A 14,869-nucleotide genomic window follows, 5' to 3' on the forward strand; every position below is an offset into this window, starting at 1 on the left:
TCGGTCAAACTATCCCAAGTATATCGGCATCACCCTTCAGACGCGTTACAGTTACCAGGTGGCGTTTTCCTTTCCGTTTCTTTTTCTCATTCGAAAGTAAACCCGAACAAACACGGTCTGGAAAAGGAAAAAAAGCACGTCGACGCCCACGCCGAGTGATTTCTCGATTGCTTATACCGCAAACTGGCAGTAGGGTAATTGGAGTCTATCGCAGTTGGATAAGCTTAACCAGCAGAATAACAGAGGGTCGCTGTGAGCAAAGACGGGGGAAAGAGAGAGAGGAAGGAACAGACCACCACTCAGGGCAAAAGATATAAAAAGGTAAGTCGCGTCAATGGCGTATCGTCATCTCCTCTCTCTTTCAGTGCTCTCTCTCTCCGCCCCGCGATTCCAGCAGGATGGGATGCGTGGTATGTATCGTTGTTTACCGCAGTATTGCATCACCTTGGTCCGTCCTCGTCTTTACCCTCAATCCAGTCATCCACTTTCTACCCATCGGACTGAACTCCGGTCCCAGTCTTGCAGTCTTGGACAGAAGAGAGAAGAAATGCGATGCATCGAACGCGATGGGATACAGATATACAGAGAAACGACGAAATGGTAGTCACCCATACTGTCATTGGATCCCCCCTCTTTTCATTTCATTTCATTTCTCTTTAGCACCGTTTCGAAATCGCCCTAGTGGACCGACCCCCGACCCCCATTCCCCATTCCCACCTTCCCCCTGCACTCTGTAGCACATACAAACGTCATTGCTTGTCCTGACAATCCTCTCGTCTGAACTAGCTGCGCGTCTGGTACGGGTACAGGTCGCTTGCAACGACAATCCAGACCTTGCAGCCTTGGTTGCCTTGTTTTAGACATCAATAGACCTATAATCACGCATCCCATCCCTTATTCCAGTGTTTGTAGAGCAGTACCTGTTCTCTTTAGTGGGTTCCAGTAGTAATGTCGGTGTCGTCATGACCCTCGTTTGGATCCTTTGTGCTGATCCTTTCATTCCAATAATAGTTTGTCCCGAAACCAACCAATATTGACTATACATCTACGACTGCGACATCACGATTCATCTACGAACTGTTCGAAACGACCATCTCTCTCCCTCGCTACTGGCAAACCAGCATCCACTCGGCTAAGACAAAACAGAACAGAACGCGCAGCACGATTGGTGCCTCTTGCTTTGACAATAAATGGATCATCTACGTCACCATCGACAAGGTGAAACGAATCCTGTGTGCGCACGTACACAGACTCGACCGACGTCCTCGACTTCGACCTTATAAATCATCTCACCTTCCCATCACGAGGTGTACGATCATATACTTACGGCAACGAGACGAAACACATCAAGAGCAACGTTTCATCTATTCCCTCGGCCACCGATTGTTCATCAAACGAGTGACGGTTCCCACGACAGCCTCACCACCATGTCATACTTGTCCGATACTTCTTCGACATGTTCTGCTCCTCCCCTAACTCCGTCCCCACATCAGACCCTTTCTCCGCCGTCTGCGTCACACTCGCATCACGCAGATTTCTCCTCACCCACGACGTACACCCTGGTCTCACCTCCAGACTCACTGCGCCGATATTCCTCAGCACTGAAACAACGGATGACGGCTGGACTGACGGCGGCGATGAAGGACCTGAAAGATGACAGAGGAGGTCCGGAGCGGAAGTTCGATGTAGAATATGGATACGACGAGAACCCGATCGACAGACATGTCATGCTACATCTGACACCGAGGACTGTGCCAGAGAAACCGAAAGCTGTCCCCGAACTGGGATTGTTACCTCTGCCAAATACAGCAGCTACACAAGCTGCAATGTCGTCATTGGAGAAGAAGAAGAGCAAGAAGACGAAGAGGGAGCGTGAAATTGTCCGACTTCATCAAGTACGAGTGATAGAATCGCAATCAGAACAAGACGTATTTGACGATGGACGATTCGAAGATGCTGAAGAGAATGACGAGGAGATGTTGGCGTGTTCATCATCGCCGGCCGAAGCAGATGGAGACGATGATGATCTGATCGATCAAGATCCCGTCCCGATGAGATATCGACCTGGTCTGATCCATTTCCATCGGTCTAACTCTTCGACTCTCACCAGACCGAGCTACTCTCGAATGAACAGTAATGTCTCGACGACGAGCAACGTCAGCATGCCGAGCGAAGCGAGTTTCGAGGCGGTCAGAGCGGAAGATATCGTCAGCATGTATGGGGGTGCGAACTCTTGCGAGGATATGGATGAGGACATGAAGTGTATCGAGGTCGAAGACGAACAACTTGAGGAATATCAAGGGAGAGCTTCCATGGAATCGACAGATACCAGAGAGACGTTACGACCTTACTCCTCGTATACAGAAACCCTCCACGTAATCTCTAATCGATCTTCCTCATCACCTCTCACATACGTGCCCGCTCCGGTCCCGATCGCGATCACCGCCCCTGCTCCTGTCTACTCAGCGCTGCCATCGCCACCACCACCACCACAACAACAACAACAACAGCGTGAACCGCCCCATCTACACTCTCGACCAAGTTTGCTCCGACCCAGACCTCGACATTCGGCTCACCCTTACGATACTGATGGAAGATCGTTGAGTGAAGATGGCGGGGCGGAACCGGAATGGTTGGCCGGTAGAACGGTCAGCGAGAGGATGGTCGCTCAAGCGGGATTGAGATGTCAACGTCAGAGAGTGGGCACCGTCAGAGCCGGCGTGGGGAGATAGACGACCGTCTCGGAACTGCCTCCACGACAACATCAGAGACGACTCGCCCTTTTGTCATACATCTCAAAGTACCATATCGCCAGCATCTCGTCACCCTACTCTCCTCTGTATACCTCGCTCGTCCCACAGATCAAGCTCCTGACGTCCTGTCATCGGTCCTCTCTTCAGAACGTCTTGCTCTCTGCAGACATGTCTCACATTCTGCTTTTCTACCGGTAGGGTACTTGGTATCCATTTCAGTATCCCGTCTCCATACCTTGTCCCGAACTCAATACTGTATCCCATACATCCGTTTCGTTTCGTCTTTCCGTTCTGTTTCATTTCCCTTTGTCCTGTCCGGCTGTGCTAGGACAGTGACGATGATGTGTTCAACTTATAAATGACTCTTATACACGTGTTGTCATCCAGTAGTAGGTTTCTGTGTAAACTCCATACACGATAGTACTCCTATGCAATGCATAAAGTACAGTACGACTCTGACATCCCTCCAGAAAGCTGCACGAACCCTCGGTATGCTGTGGCCGCGTTGTGCAGCTCGACTGAGCAATGTCGCGATCCAGTCAGAAGCAAAATGCATGAATGTGCTGTATGTGTGTACGTATTTACAATCCAGGCTCATGTGATATATGACAATGATGAATGTGAAGCAGTCAAGATAAAGAAACGTATGCGTGGTGGTGCAAGGAGAATAAAAGCCGAAATCCCTTCGTCTTCACCTTAACGAACCTGACAAACCAGAGCAGTCAAGGAATTAGGTTGTACAGAGGACATGGGCGAATAAGACCAAATATAAGGGAAGGTATAGGTAGCACACATTTTGATTGAAGGCAAAGGCGACGAAGACATGATAGCATAGCAAACAAGGGCATCAAATATGGGTAATGTGGAGTAGAATTGCTGGGCGATGAGTTACGGTGAATGATAGTATATCGAGGTATATGAATAAGGATATGATGGGTATAGAGAAAAGAAACAGGACACAAGACGTTCAGCTTTTGGCTTTTGGCCCAGACTCAGAGAAGATCGGCTCTGCCTGCATCAGCCAGTCGGTTGGGATTGTGATCTACGAGCCATCGGCGTACTGGCTCCAGTCTTCATGAGAGTCAGCAGCACCGGAGAAGTTGAAATCCTTCACATACCGTTGAGTTAGCGAATCAAGTCCAACGCAACGATTAGCAGATACTCACATCTAAATTGATGGAAAAGTCCTCTCCTGCATTAAAGCTTCCACTCCCAAAATCTAACCCATTCAGCAAGTCAGCAGAGAAGTCGTATGGCGGCTGCTGGTCGATGGTAGACTGCTGCTGCTGCTGCTGCTGCTGCTGCTGCTGCTGAGGTGTCGACAACAGATGATGTTGCTGAGGTGGCTGCTGCACTTGTTGAGCTTTGCTGCCACCAAACTGGAATTGAGGGTGCGATTGAGAGTCTTGGTGAAGCTGCTGAGTCGATGTCGGTTGAGAGGCTGGAAGCTGCTGGCTCGAACTGTTGACAAACGTATCGAGGTCGGGTATGTCAAACATCTGAGACTGGGAAGTGCTTGGAAGAGATTGACCGACAAGTTTCGTACCCTCGAGTGGGCTCTGCACGGAGCCGTATCCACCCCGACCAAGTGTTGGCCCATTCGAGGGTCCATCTTGCGCAACACTCGGTTCAGGCATCATTTGCTTGCCACCTTTCCCGCCCTATTGTCCATATAAATATCAGCCGAGTATTCGTACGTCATCCACATCATCGTGTACGTACCTTGTTATTCTTGCCTTTAGGCTTCTCCGTTGCGCTCTTGGGAGGCTGTTGCTTTCTAGGAGCTGGACCTTTGCGCTTTGTCGAACCTCCCGTCGGAGTCGCCTCAGAAAGATCAACATTGTTACCATTGGTGTCGACTGTGAGTGCTGCAGGCTGCTTGACTCTTTTCCCTTTCTGAATGGGCGTTTGCTGCACAGGCAGAGCCTGGATACCAGCTTGGAAAGCGGGAATGTGGACCGCCGGCGAGGTCATGGAGATCGGCGATGGCGCCGTCATCTGACCAGGAGATATTCCCGTGAAAGCGGCTGGCGAGTTACTGACACGAAAGTTCACTTGTTGTTGAGCGTAAGCGGCCTGCATCTGAGCATATTGGATTTGAGCTTCAGTCGGTGGTCGTGAGAGCTCCTCCATACGGATAACGTTAGAAGAGTGTCGGCCACAGCGGGAATCTTCGACTTACCTGAGAAGAGTGGCGCTGGAACGGCGCGAAGCCCGGTTGACTTGGTAATTGAGGGAAATCAGGAGGCATCGGCATGTACTGGCGAGCCAATTCGAGAGCTTGACGTTGATGCTCCTCCGGCGCTATTCACCGATCAGGTCATACTCGTCATCGACAAGATGAAAGACTTACTCGGGGGTTTTCCCACAGACTTGACCTTTTTGCTCGGCGTTTCCGTGGGCGACGGCTCTCCACTTCGCTTGGTGCCGCGGGACTGGCTAACCATTGGCGGAACGTTGGCAGAAATCGGTTGCGACATCATCTGAGACTGTACTTGTAGATGATTGGGCTGTACGATACCTCCGGGAGACTGCTCGCGCGGCTGATGATGATAAGATTGTTCTTGACACTGCTCGTATGATTGCTCAGGGTGTTGTTGTGGCAGCAGCACAGTCTGTCCGGTTTGGACGAGCTGTTGAGGACCTCCTATAAGTACTGAAGCCTCGCCATCGATCGAGACAGGGACACGTCCTGGTGTATGATTCGAAGTCTATGAGACTGGATTAGCATCTCTGTGTATCGTTCCTGTCTCATGGACTTACACTAATTTCCCTGGGCCGGTCCGACCCCACAGATTTCCTCAAAGCTTCTTGCTGGGCGTTGATTTGTGCCTGCTGAGCTTGACGCATGGTCTCCGCTCGTTGCAACTGTGCAGTGAGTTGGGTGTCATCGTCGTTTTGAGACAATTGACCAACACCTGATCCACGCGCCAAGTCGACTGAAGCAGCACGGACAGCTACAGCAGGCGCGGCCACCGCTATGCGAGCGGCGACTGCTGAGGAAGGAGGCCTGTTGCCTGTAGTAGTAGCCGAGTTCGGCTGAGATGGACCGGTCTGGAATAATTTGTGATTGGAATTTGCCAAACGCTTGACGTCCAGGAACATCGACCACCACTGAGATGTCTCGTCAACGACGCTCGAGAGCAGAAAATAAGGATGAAAAGCGGGAACGTACCACAAAGAGGAATCCCAGGTCCCGTTGCGAGTCATCCTCGATTTGAGGAGTGAAACGTGCAGGAGAGTTGAAGATTGACTTCTCCTGTGGTGACGATTTTGCTTTGACAGTGTCCAGCTGAGGAGCTGGAGTTGACTTCGTGGGACTGGCCTTCGTTGGCGAAGCTGTATGTTCGGTATCTTCGGGTCCAAAAATGGAATCACCAGGGGTGGTGACTTGTTTTGGAGGGATGCGGTGAGGCGAGGCCGAAGAGCGAGCATCATCGACTGCACGATCTCCAACAGGAGCTGACGCTTTTGATGGAGATGCGATCTTTGAAGGTGAGCTAGGAGAGGTCTTAGTCTCGAAGGATGTGTTGTGCCCGTCAACCAGAGTAGCATCACTGGATGAAATGCCCGCGATGGCATCGCTGGACTGCCCGTTGGTTGGAAGGGGATCGGATGAATTCGAAGACTGCTTGGAAATGATCGACCTCGCCATATCGGCTTTCATCGCCTCGGCAGCATTTGTGTATCCAGCCCGGTGCAAACTGATGTCAGCTTTGTCCTATCCGTAAATACTCACTAATTCAAAACCTCATGATTGAAGGACACCCGGGGATCCTCGATTTGGCGATCCGATAGAGCCTTTTCCGCTGCTTCCTTTTCCTTTCGAGCTACGACCAACGCCTCCTGTGTTCTCATCAACATCTTCTCGAGCCTCGAAGCCCTGTTCGAATATCGTCGCAATCGAGTTGCGACAGGTAATTTAGTACGTTTGGGAAGAGGAACTCCTTGAACTCTAGCATTCTTCTTCTTTTTAGAGGATGTTATTTCCGACGCAGTCCCAGGTTGACTGACGTTGGGAGGCACAGCCGGAGATGCCTCTGTGCTATGATTTGGGACAGTCGTGGCAGGGAGCGGTAAAGCGAGTGGGGAGTTCCCGGTGACAGCTGTAGCGGAGGCGGACAACTGCATGGCTTGGGACGTCGGAAACTGACCTGATCGAATCTGCGTAAGGATAGGAGAGGCACTTCGAGAGGCATGTTGACTGACAGTTCGCCTAAGTGCAGGTGGAGGTGGGACTTGAAGCATTGCCGGAGACTGCCCAGGATGAGGAGACGGTCGCACCGATGGTGTGATGGAGCCTCGCTGTTGTGTGTTGTGACTTCCAACAGGGGGTTGAGGAGGCAGCATCTGACGTTGAGAGTGAATGTTCTGTGAATACTGAGGATGTTGTCGTTGCTGTTGTTGCTGAGGCAGACGGACTTGGGCGGGATGCGGCTGCTGTTGATACATCGACTGTAGCTGAGTGTGGTTGACAGAACCGCCGGCTGGCTGCCTGGGATCGTTGTGCTGCTGCCATCCGACAGGCATTTGAACGTGTCGACCTTGAGCATCGACAAAGACCACTCCACGCTGAGTCTCCACCTGACCGATTGAAGCCGATGCCATGGTTTGTGGGTGTTGTTGAGTCATGTGCTGAGAATTATGCTGGGAAGCGACTCCGAGTGCACGTTGTGCTGACGCTTTAGCATCTCGGTTTTGTTGTTGTTGTTGTTGTTGGGGAGGAGGCGGAGGATTCTGCTGGATGGTGAAGCCAAGATCAACACGGGGTCTAAGTTATCGCATTCAGTCTCATTGATGCTCACCATAGTAATAGCTCCATTCATATTAACCATGTGCTGCTGTGGACCTGTAGATTCCGAGACCTGGTTGACTCCAGGATGATGTTGATGAGGGGTTCCCGGCTGAGAATGATCGTTGATGAGTACATGGCAGGGGAAGACTGAGGGTCTGAGACTTACGTTGACAGTCCTTGAGCCCGCCTGCATCCTGTCGGTGGTGGCGAAGTACAGCAAGCTTTTGGGATCGACCGGTGGTTGCGCTTGATGCAGGTGACTGCAGGACGGAGCTTCGCAAGAGTGAGATGCGGATGTATGTATCGACGTAAAGGGTGATATAAGTGAGAAGATGTATGGAAGAGGAGAACGAAGTCAGGAGAGAAAGGGTCAGCTTGGTCCTCATCAAAGGAAGGGTGTGTGGGTGGGTGTCCGAGCTGGAGTGGTGTATGGTGTCTGCCAACTCGGGATGAAGGATGCACACAGACCTCCACTTTTCCACAGAAGAGAAGAACCGTTGCAGTGACTCACGATTGATACCCAGCAGCAATCTGACCTCTGACTATGTCAAGATGAGCGATGATGATCAAAGGCTGTGACTGAGGTGGTAGGGATGTGTGGAAGTGTGAGTGGAAGTGATGAGTGGATTGTTACATGAAAGGAAGAAACTCAAGTTGTGAGAGCGGAGGGACCGGGTTTAAGTATGTTGATATTTGACGTTCACTCTGGACCAGGTTTAATGATCACACAAAGCGCCCAAGATCGACAGGGGGTTATCACCAGGTGGCACTCTTTCTTCTCTGTCTGGTGTCGAGGGTGATCATGTCTTTTGTTCGTCGATCATGAACAATGCAGAACGACCTGATGAACAATCAGATAGCATTTGCGAAACGAGCACGGGGGTTTTGGGTGTGTGTGTACATGGGATGGTATCAATTCAATGTATTATGGATCAATCAAGTGGCGGCATGCTCCGCCTTTTTGTCCCTTGTTTTTCATTCAGCGTTTCATGTGATATGTAGAGAGCATTCTGGGATCTTGTACGGAGAATTGTGGCACCATGCATTACATTGTCGTTTCAAGTCCCGATTTGATATTAATTTGCGTAGCATAGCATGGAACAATGTTCAAACGAGTTTGTAGTAAGCCTTGTCTCGCGGTACAGTGGCAGAGTGGACCGGGGGAGATGGGGGGCATGTCCGGGCAAGAAGCTCCTGCCCCCGATACCACCTCAGTACATCGTGCAAGGTGATGACGGGGTTGGCATCTGAGCAAGAGCGCGATCAGCGGTGGACGGCGGAGGTGATATCTCACGTCTGAGCCAGACTTACCATCCCTCGACCAGTTCAATCTCAGCGTAGACCCTCGCAGCCGAAGGGCTTGCAGACCTATCATTGCCGACTCGGCTTCGACCTTGGTCTTGAAGGTGATGAAGGCTATGGATCCCCTTCCCTTCTCGAGGAAGTTGATCTAAACGCGCAGGTCAGTGAACATGGACAGTCACCCTCATACAGGAGAAACGACTGACCCCAGCTATATCACCGAATACCAATGCCAACTCCCTGACCTCCTCAACCCTGACATCCGGCTTCATTCCACCCACGAAGATGGTCGTATTGAAGAAGTGCGTGGTGCACGGGATCGGACGAGGATAGAAGCCCCCTTCGACTGGAGGCTGCTCGAGCCCTTTCCGGATACGGATGGCTCGAGCCAAAGCATGGGGGAAAGAGGTCGGGTCGATCAAAAGGGCCGAGAATGGCATCGACATGATGTATTGTAGAATACTGTACTGGTTTGTGACAAGGTGGTAAGGTGTTTAAGATTATTTGGAACACATATAATGATGCCTGTTGACAAGGACTGCGATTGCCGAAAGTTGTCAAAGCGACGTGAACAGAGGGGGATAGCATCCTTTCGTCCAAAAGGTCCGTCTTTCATACATCTTCGTATGCGTTGGTCCGCACCCAGTGTCCATTCAATCCGCCTTACACTGCATCACCATTCAAAATGCCCCCTAAACCAAGAGCCAAGCGCGGAGTGGCTGAAGTCTAATTGGGGGTTAGGGCCGCTGTAGCAGTACCCAAGCAAGTAAAATTGCAGCCCCTATCGACCGCGTTCTCGTGGTACCCAAGCACAAGTGTACCCCCTACCGACCATTCAAAATCGGAGGAAGGGAAGAGGGGTTTCACCTCAAACCTTCGCACGGACAGAGTCAAGTATATGACAAGGTAGAACTGGGGCTACAGCGGGGAGGGGGTTACGGAACTGTCCTAACAGTACGTACCACCCTCCTTTCACTGTCACATATCGAACCTCAAATCCAAATCATGACTGCCAAGTCGATGTTGCCAGAGAAGAGGCAGAAAGCGGTCCATTTGCTGTGTGTCGAACCAGGACAGAAGCATCGCTTACTGCAAATCACCAAATCTCATTCGCCAATGGCCGGAAGCAGAATCCGCACGATGGGACTTTGACAAGATCCCAGAAGACCATGCATGGGCTTCAGAGCATGACCAAGTCCATTCATTGCTCTTTAAGTTATGGTAATAACGCGGGAAGGCACCATCGTGTCAAGGCTCGGTAAATATATGCAAATGGAAAGTGGCAACATTGAATGACTACAGGATGATCACTACCAGATACCTGTCGAGAGACGTCAGTCTGTAATCGATCGTGGAGCATATGTGTGGGTGGAAGGGTGATCAGGATGAGACTCACTGGAATTCCAGTTCTGAGCACCACGGACTGGGTGCTTGTTTGGGATGTTGGAGCCAAGCGTGATCCATCCTGTTTCATTCACAGTCAGCCAGTGATGAGAGATGCATGTAAAGCCATCCAAGGCTCTTACTCACCTTGTCCGAATCTCTTGAGGACCTCAGGCTTCGACACCAAGACTGTTGTGGGCGGTATGACCGGCGTGAGATCAGTGGGCTCCTCAGCGGGAGAGACGGTCTCGGAAGCAGTGTCGGACTTGACTTCTGAGTATAATCGAGAGTCAGATCTGGCGTTCTTCCGCACGACATACAGTAGTCACCTACCATTCACCGACACTTCCACCTGCGAGATGTCGGTATCCTTGGGACTCTTCTCTTCTGGCCTTCGAATGGCGATGGCTCGATTCAATGGTCTTGCCGTCGAATCAAGCTCGGTAAGGATACGAACTGTGGGAGTGCCCGAGGCATTCCAGCCTATCACAACAGATAGAACAGATCATCAGATTACGGATTTCGAGCGTCCAATGGCGATTCGCTCCAGGACCTTACCATATAGCAATCCCCAGTTGAAAAAACAGTTCTTCCCCAGAAGATCTTCACCTCGAAGACTACTCATGGCAAGCTCGATGTCGTTCTGATCGAGGTAGAATACGAACGCCTGAGCGTTAGAGCGAGCGATGACGATCTGGCAATCATAACCCATCAGCATTGGCCTGAAGTACTGAGCGAGAGCACTGCGGTCGCTCGGAACATTGCACGAATACCTCACCAGGGCAACCTCGCCAAAGGAACTGAATATGTCCTCGAGCAGGCCTTCGGACACATTCGGCGCCAGATCCGATACGCAGAGGATTATGTCATAGGCGAACGGCGTGAGCGTGAACGGGTGGACCGCAGTCAGACCGCCTGGCGCACAAACATAGGTGAGGGTCGGAGTAAAGTAATGCTGGAGTTGGACAGCATCATATACGTCGGCATACGTCAAGGACATGCTGTTGTGTTGTTATGAGTAAAGGTATGTAAAGGTAGGAGCAGTGGCGACATGGGAGGTCCAATCTGATGCATGGATCTTCTCCTCTTATATACATCTCCTGGTATACATGGTTTGCCCCCTATCCTCATTCAATGTGCATCAGCAGTCCGGTTCGTACCGCCCCTATCTTGGTCTCAGGCCCCCTATTCGTCTATGCTACGGCTCACGACAACGACAGCGGTCAGAACGTGCCGAAATCAGACCCCCTATCCTGCTTCGCCACAACGGTCTCCAAATGTATTTATATTTTGAATTTCTGTCTGACCCCTATCGTGACAAATAAGCTACACGAAATCAGGCGCCACGAGAATCACCTCTGTGATTTTGTGAAACTGTACAGTGATGTCATCAATTATTATGTAAACATGAACAAGGTTGTTTCCCACCCCTTTTTGGTAGTTGACAATGCCGCGCTACCGTATCATCCATCAATTCCCAGGAACACAAACCTTTCTACACCCGTGACCCGGGGGCCCACCAACATGTTCGCCACTCAACGTCCACTTTCGTCCTATACAACAGGATCTGATGCCTGAATGCAGTCGTCGATGTGCATACCAATTGCACTCAGTGTAACCATCGGATGGGTCTCTGTGGTGGATCAAGTCATCTTACCGAAATATGCATGCAAAGTGCAGGTGTAGGGACGACTACTCGCCTGAGACATGGAAAGGTCGAAGCGATTCTAGAGGAAGATGGTGGCAAGACCATGTCTGGTACGGTGTGCGAACAGTGTGAAATCTATACATGGATCTACAAGAAATATCTTGACAGCTACAAAGTCCCCTCATTACAGAAGCCACATTATGTCAACGACATCAGGCTGATTAGACCCATTTCTTGTCGTCCGTCTTGGGATCAGGCTTAGCATCCTGTTTGAGGGACTAGCATCGTCATTCGGCATCAGCAAAATCTTGCGGTGACTTATCCCTGAGACGCCCATGTTCACTCACCTCTCGAAGACTCTCGAGTGCCGTACTCAACTTCTCCAGCTTATCACGAGCGTATTCTCTTGCCTACCCGAGCCATTCCGGATGACGTCAGAGCATGCATCGCAATCTATGATGGGACGGGAGATTGCTCACCCTCTCTTTGGCCTTGTCTTGCTCTTCCAGAGCGGTCTGTTTCCTCTCCCCCCAGAGCTTCTCGACGGCCTCTCGGATCTTCTTCACGTCTGCATTCTCCGACACTTGGGCAGTAGAAGTCGAAGACTGAACAGTCGGGTCGATTCTCACGTCCGAATCGGCGGCGACAGCAGTCAACGCTGGGACGACAGGAGCCCGAGGTTGTGCTGGGATGGGTGTGGATCGCTGTTCTTGTTGTTGAGAGAGTCTTCGTGCTTCTTCACGCAATCGTTTCTCTTCTCTCTGTTCTCGACACGACCTCCAGCCCCATCCGCCTCTCCATCTCTCATCAGAGTGCCAAGGGGCAGATGGCACTTCGGTGGCAGTAGTCGGGGTCGCAGCGACATTGTTGTTGAGGTTGCTCCCGTTGGCCAGAGTGTGATCGACCGGAAGGTCACGGTGGGTGTCGTACTTCTCTGTCCAGGTCTTGAAGGACCGAGGATCCGTGATGAATCGTTCTAGTTCTTCCTTCTTGTGTTGTTTGTGGTGGAAATACCATGATGCACCGACGAAACCGATACCAAGCTGCATTTCGAGGTGGATCCATCAGTCAAGCATTTCATCTGACGTTGAGTTACTCGATGATAGCGGACTCACCCAGACGAATCGCCTGAAGAACATACGTCCACCTCTCCCGCCCCGCACTCGATGATAACCGTCGTGGTAAAGATGGTAATACCCTCCGGGGCCTCGAGGTGGGTACATACCGCCACCTCCACCGTGAACCGCAGCGAAGTTGGCTGCAGCAGCTTCGGCTGCACCAGCACCAGCACCAGCACCGATGTTAGCGCTCGCACCTGTACCGACGGGGGGCACTTGAACGTGTGGTGCCGAGGGCCAAGCGAAACGAGAGTTGGCATGGTATGACATGTCGGGTGGTGACCACCATCTGCGAGAATGATTGGGAATTGGGGTAGGGAGCATATTGATTATGCGCGAGTGGAAGTTGTCTGAGATTTACGGGGATATTGCACTGCAGAATGTTGACACGTTAAGATGCGATGGGCCGAAGTCAACAGTTCAGCCTCAATCCTCACTCTCTTATATACCTTCGAACCTCGGTCAGACCACATTGACGCATCATTGTTCATTCGGCATGACGATCAGGTGGTAGACTCAAAGACGTCGGCAAGCGACGCAGACGGCGAGCTGCGTCCTATTCCGAGACAGTAGTATCCCAGCATGTTCGCTCTGTGCTGTCCATACCCCTGTCTACCATTTGTAGCAGTAATATGTTGTCAAGCCGTTGTACAATCGTAATCGTAATCGTAATCGTAATCGTAATCGTGACCGTAAGCCGATTGTGAAACGCAGGGGAATGAATCCTCGCCGAAGGGAACGGTCATCGTCTGCCGTAATAGTCTCATTTTACTGATTGATCGCGGAGATCATGTCCGAGCTCGGTCAGTCTCTTAAAGTGAGATGCATCAATAGGTTCTCTCCCATGTCTTTATTGCCCCTCCACGTGTTGGGGCTTCGTTGCACGTCGAGCTTTCAAACCACCACCATCATTAGATGATTGATCTTCGACACGGTAGATACTCTACCCAAAAAAAGGCTCGGCCACTAGAACCTTAGTCTACAACGATCAATATCGGCCGCCACCACCACCACCACCGCCGCCACCTCCAACTCAATGACTTCCAAACCCACAGTCGGAGCCTCGTCTCGATCGACGACAACCACCTCCACGACCACGACCACTGCCCCATCTTCCGCAGCTCTCGAATCATCTTTCAACTCCCTGATTGACAACTACAGATCCACCACTCCCGCACGGGTCAAGCTGATCGATGTGTTCCTGCTGTTCATCTTCGTCTCGGGAGTTTTGCAGTTCGCGTATAGGGTCTTGATAACGGTGTATCCGTTCTATGCGTTTGCGGGCGGGTGAGTGAACTCTGTGCTGTCCTTGAATTCCGCGAGGCACAAGGGCGAGATAATGGAAGGAGACGATCTCGCTTTCGTAGCTGGTGACTAATGGTGCTCGGACCGATCTTGCAGCTTCGGCTCGACTGTCGGCCAGTTCGTACTCCTCGCAGGACTCAGAGCGCAGGTTGCACCAGGTAGAGATGGAGAGTTCAAGCAGGTCTCGCAAGAAAGGTGAGGGTGCTTTCTCCCCTTTCATGGTGGCTTTGCATCTGGAACTGATCGTCCGCGACTCGACTCGCTGTTCTCTCTCGCTCCTCTGTGCTCGATACATATTCTCACCTACAACGACTGTCTGGCCGCTGCGCACTACTTTCTCTGCCCTTAACCCATCCCTTGGATCTCACAGAGCATTTGCCGACTTCTGCGCTGCTTCTGTGGTTCTCCATCTATTCGCATTCAACTTCTTAGGATAGATCTCCATTGCAAATGATAAGAAGAACGTCAACATGATGCATATGTACGAATGATGGCATGTTACGAGAAACGCATAGGAAACTGATCTACAGGAGGCAACGAGCAGCGGGAATAAACACTTTTGAAA

At 51.2% G+C, this 14,869-nt stretch overlaps 6 protein-coding genes across 6 annotated transcripts; 2 read left to right on the forward strand and 4 right to left on the reverse strand.

Moving 5' to 3' along the window:
* Positions 1 to 1,427: 1,427 nt before the first annotated feature.
* On the forward strand, positions 1,428 to 2,732 carry IAR55_006591 (uncharacterized protein; the record flags this gene model as incomplete). Its single annotated transcript, XM_066949671.1, has 1 exon — positions 1,428 to 2,732. One exon carries the CDS (start codon positions 1,428 to 1,430, stop codon positions 2,730 to 2,732), a length of 1,305 nt encoding a protein of 434 aa, XP_066799965.1.
* A 1,063-nt stretch (positions 2,733 to 3,795) lies between these two features.
* Positions 3,796 to 7,741, reverse strand: IAR55_006592 (uncharacterized protein; the record flags this gene model as incomplete). Its single annotated transcript, XM_066949672.1, has 10 exons — positions 3,796 to 3,861; positions 3,920 to 4,414; positions 4,476 to 4,880; positions 4,936 to 5,057; positions 5,107 to 5,464; positions 5,517 to 5,867; positions 5,929 to 6,310; positions 6,493 to 7,493; positions 7,559 to 7,657; positions 7,715 to 7,741. 10 exons carry the CDS (start codon positions 7,739 to 7,741, stop codon positions 3,796 to 3,798), a joined length of 3,306 nt encoding a protein of 1,101 aa, XP_066799966.1.
* Positions 7,742 to 8,655: 914 nt separating this feature from the next.
* IAR55_006593 (uncharacterized protein) lies at positions 8,656 to 9,296 on the reverse strand (the record flags this gene model as incomplete). Its single annotated transcript, XM_066949673.1, has 3 exons — positions 8,656 to 8,795; positions 8,860 to 8,998; positions 9,057 to 9,296. 3 exons carry the CDS (start codon positions 9,294 to 9,296, stop codon positions 8,656 to 8,658), a joined length of 519 nt encoding a protein of 172 aa, XP_066799967.1.
* Positions 9,297 to 10,160: 864 nt separating this feature from the next.
* Positions 10,161 to 11,233, reverse strand: IAR55_006594 (uncharacterized protein; the record flags this gene model as incomplete). The annotated part of the gene is made up of 6 exons (XM_066949674.1): positions 10,161 to 10,171; positions 10,247 to 10,315; positions 10,381 to 10,506; positions 10,567 to 10,716; positions 10,792 to 10,927; positions 11,012 to 11,233. The coding sequence occupies 6 exons, from the start codon at positions 11,231 to 11,233 to the stop codon at positions 10,161 to 10,163; spliced, it is 714 nt and encodes a 237-aa protein (XP_066799968.1).
* An 869-nt stretch (positions 11,234 to 12,102) lies between these two features.
* Positions 12,103 to 13,323, reverse strand: IAR55_006595 (uncharacterized protein; the record flags this gene model as incomplete). The annotated part of the gene is made up of 4 exons (XM_066949675.1): positions 12,103 to 12,159; positions 12,229 to 12,291; positions 12,361 to 12,924; positions 12,997 to 13,323. The coding sequence occupies 4 exons, from the start codon at positions 13,321 to 13,323 to the stop codon at positions 12,103 to 12,105; spliced, it is 1,011 nt and encodes a 336-aa protein (XP_066799969.1).
* A 712-nt stretch (positions 13,324 to 14,035) lies between these two features.
* On the forward strand, positions 14,036 to 14,741 carry IAR55_006596 (uncharacterized protein; the record flags this gene model as incomplete). Its single annotated transcript, XM_066949676.1, has 3 exons — positions 14,036 to 14,286; positions 14,401 to 14,499; positions 14,675 to 14,741. The coding sequence occupies 3 exons, from the start codon at positions 14,036 to 14,038 to the stop codon at positions 14,739 to 14,741; spliced, it is 417 nt and encodes a 138-aa protein (XP_066799970.1).
* Positions 14,742 to 14,869: the final 128 nt, after the last annotated feature.

The sequence above is a fragment of the Kwoniella newhampshirensis genome, chromosome 14 (assembly GCF_039105145.1).
Source record: "Kwoniella newhampshirensis strain CBS 13917 chromosome 14, whole genome shotgun sequence".
Classification (NCBI taxonomy): Eukaryota; Fungi; Basidiomycota; class Tremellomycetes; order Tremellales; family Cryptococcaceae; genus Kwoniella; species Kwoniella newhampshirensis.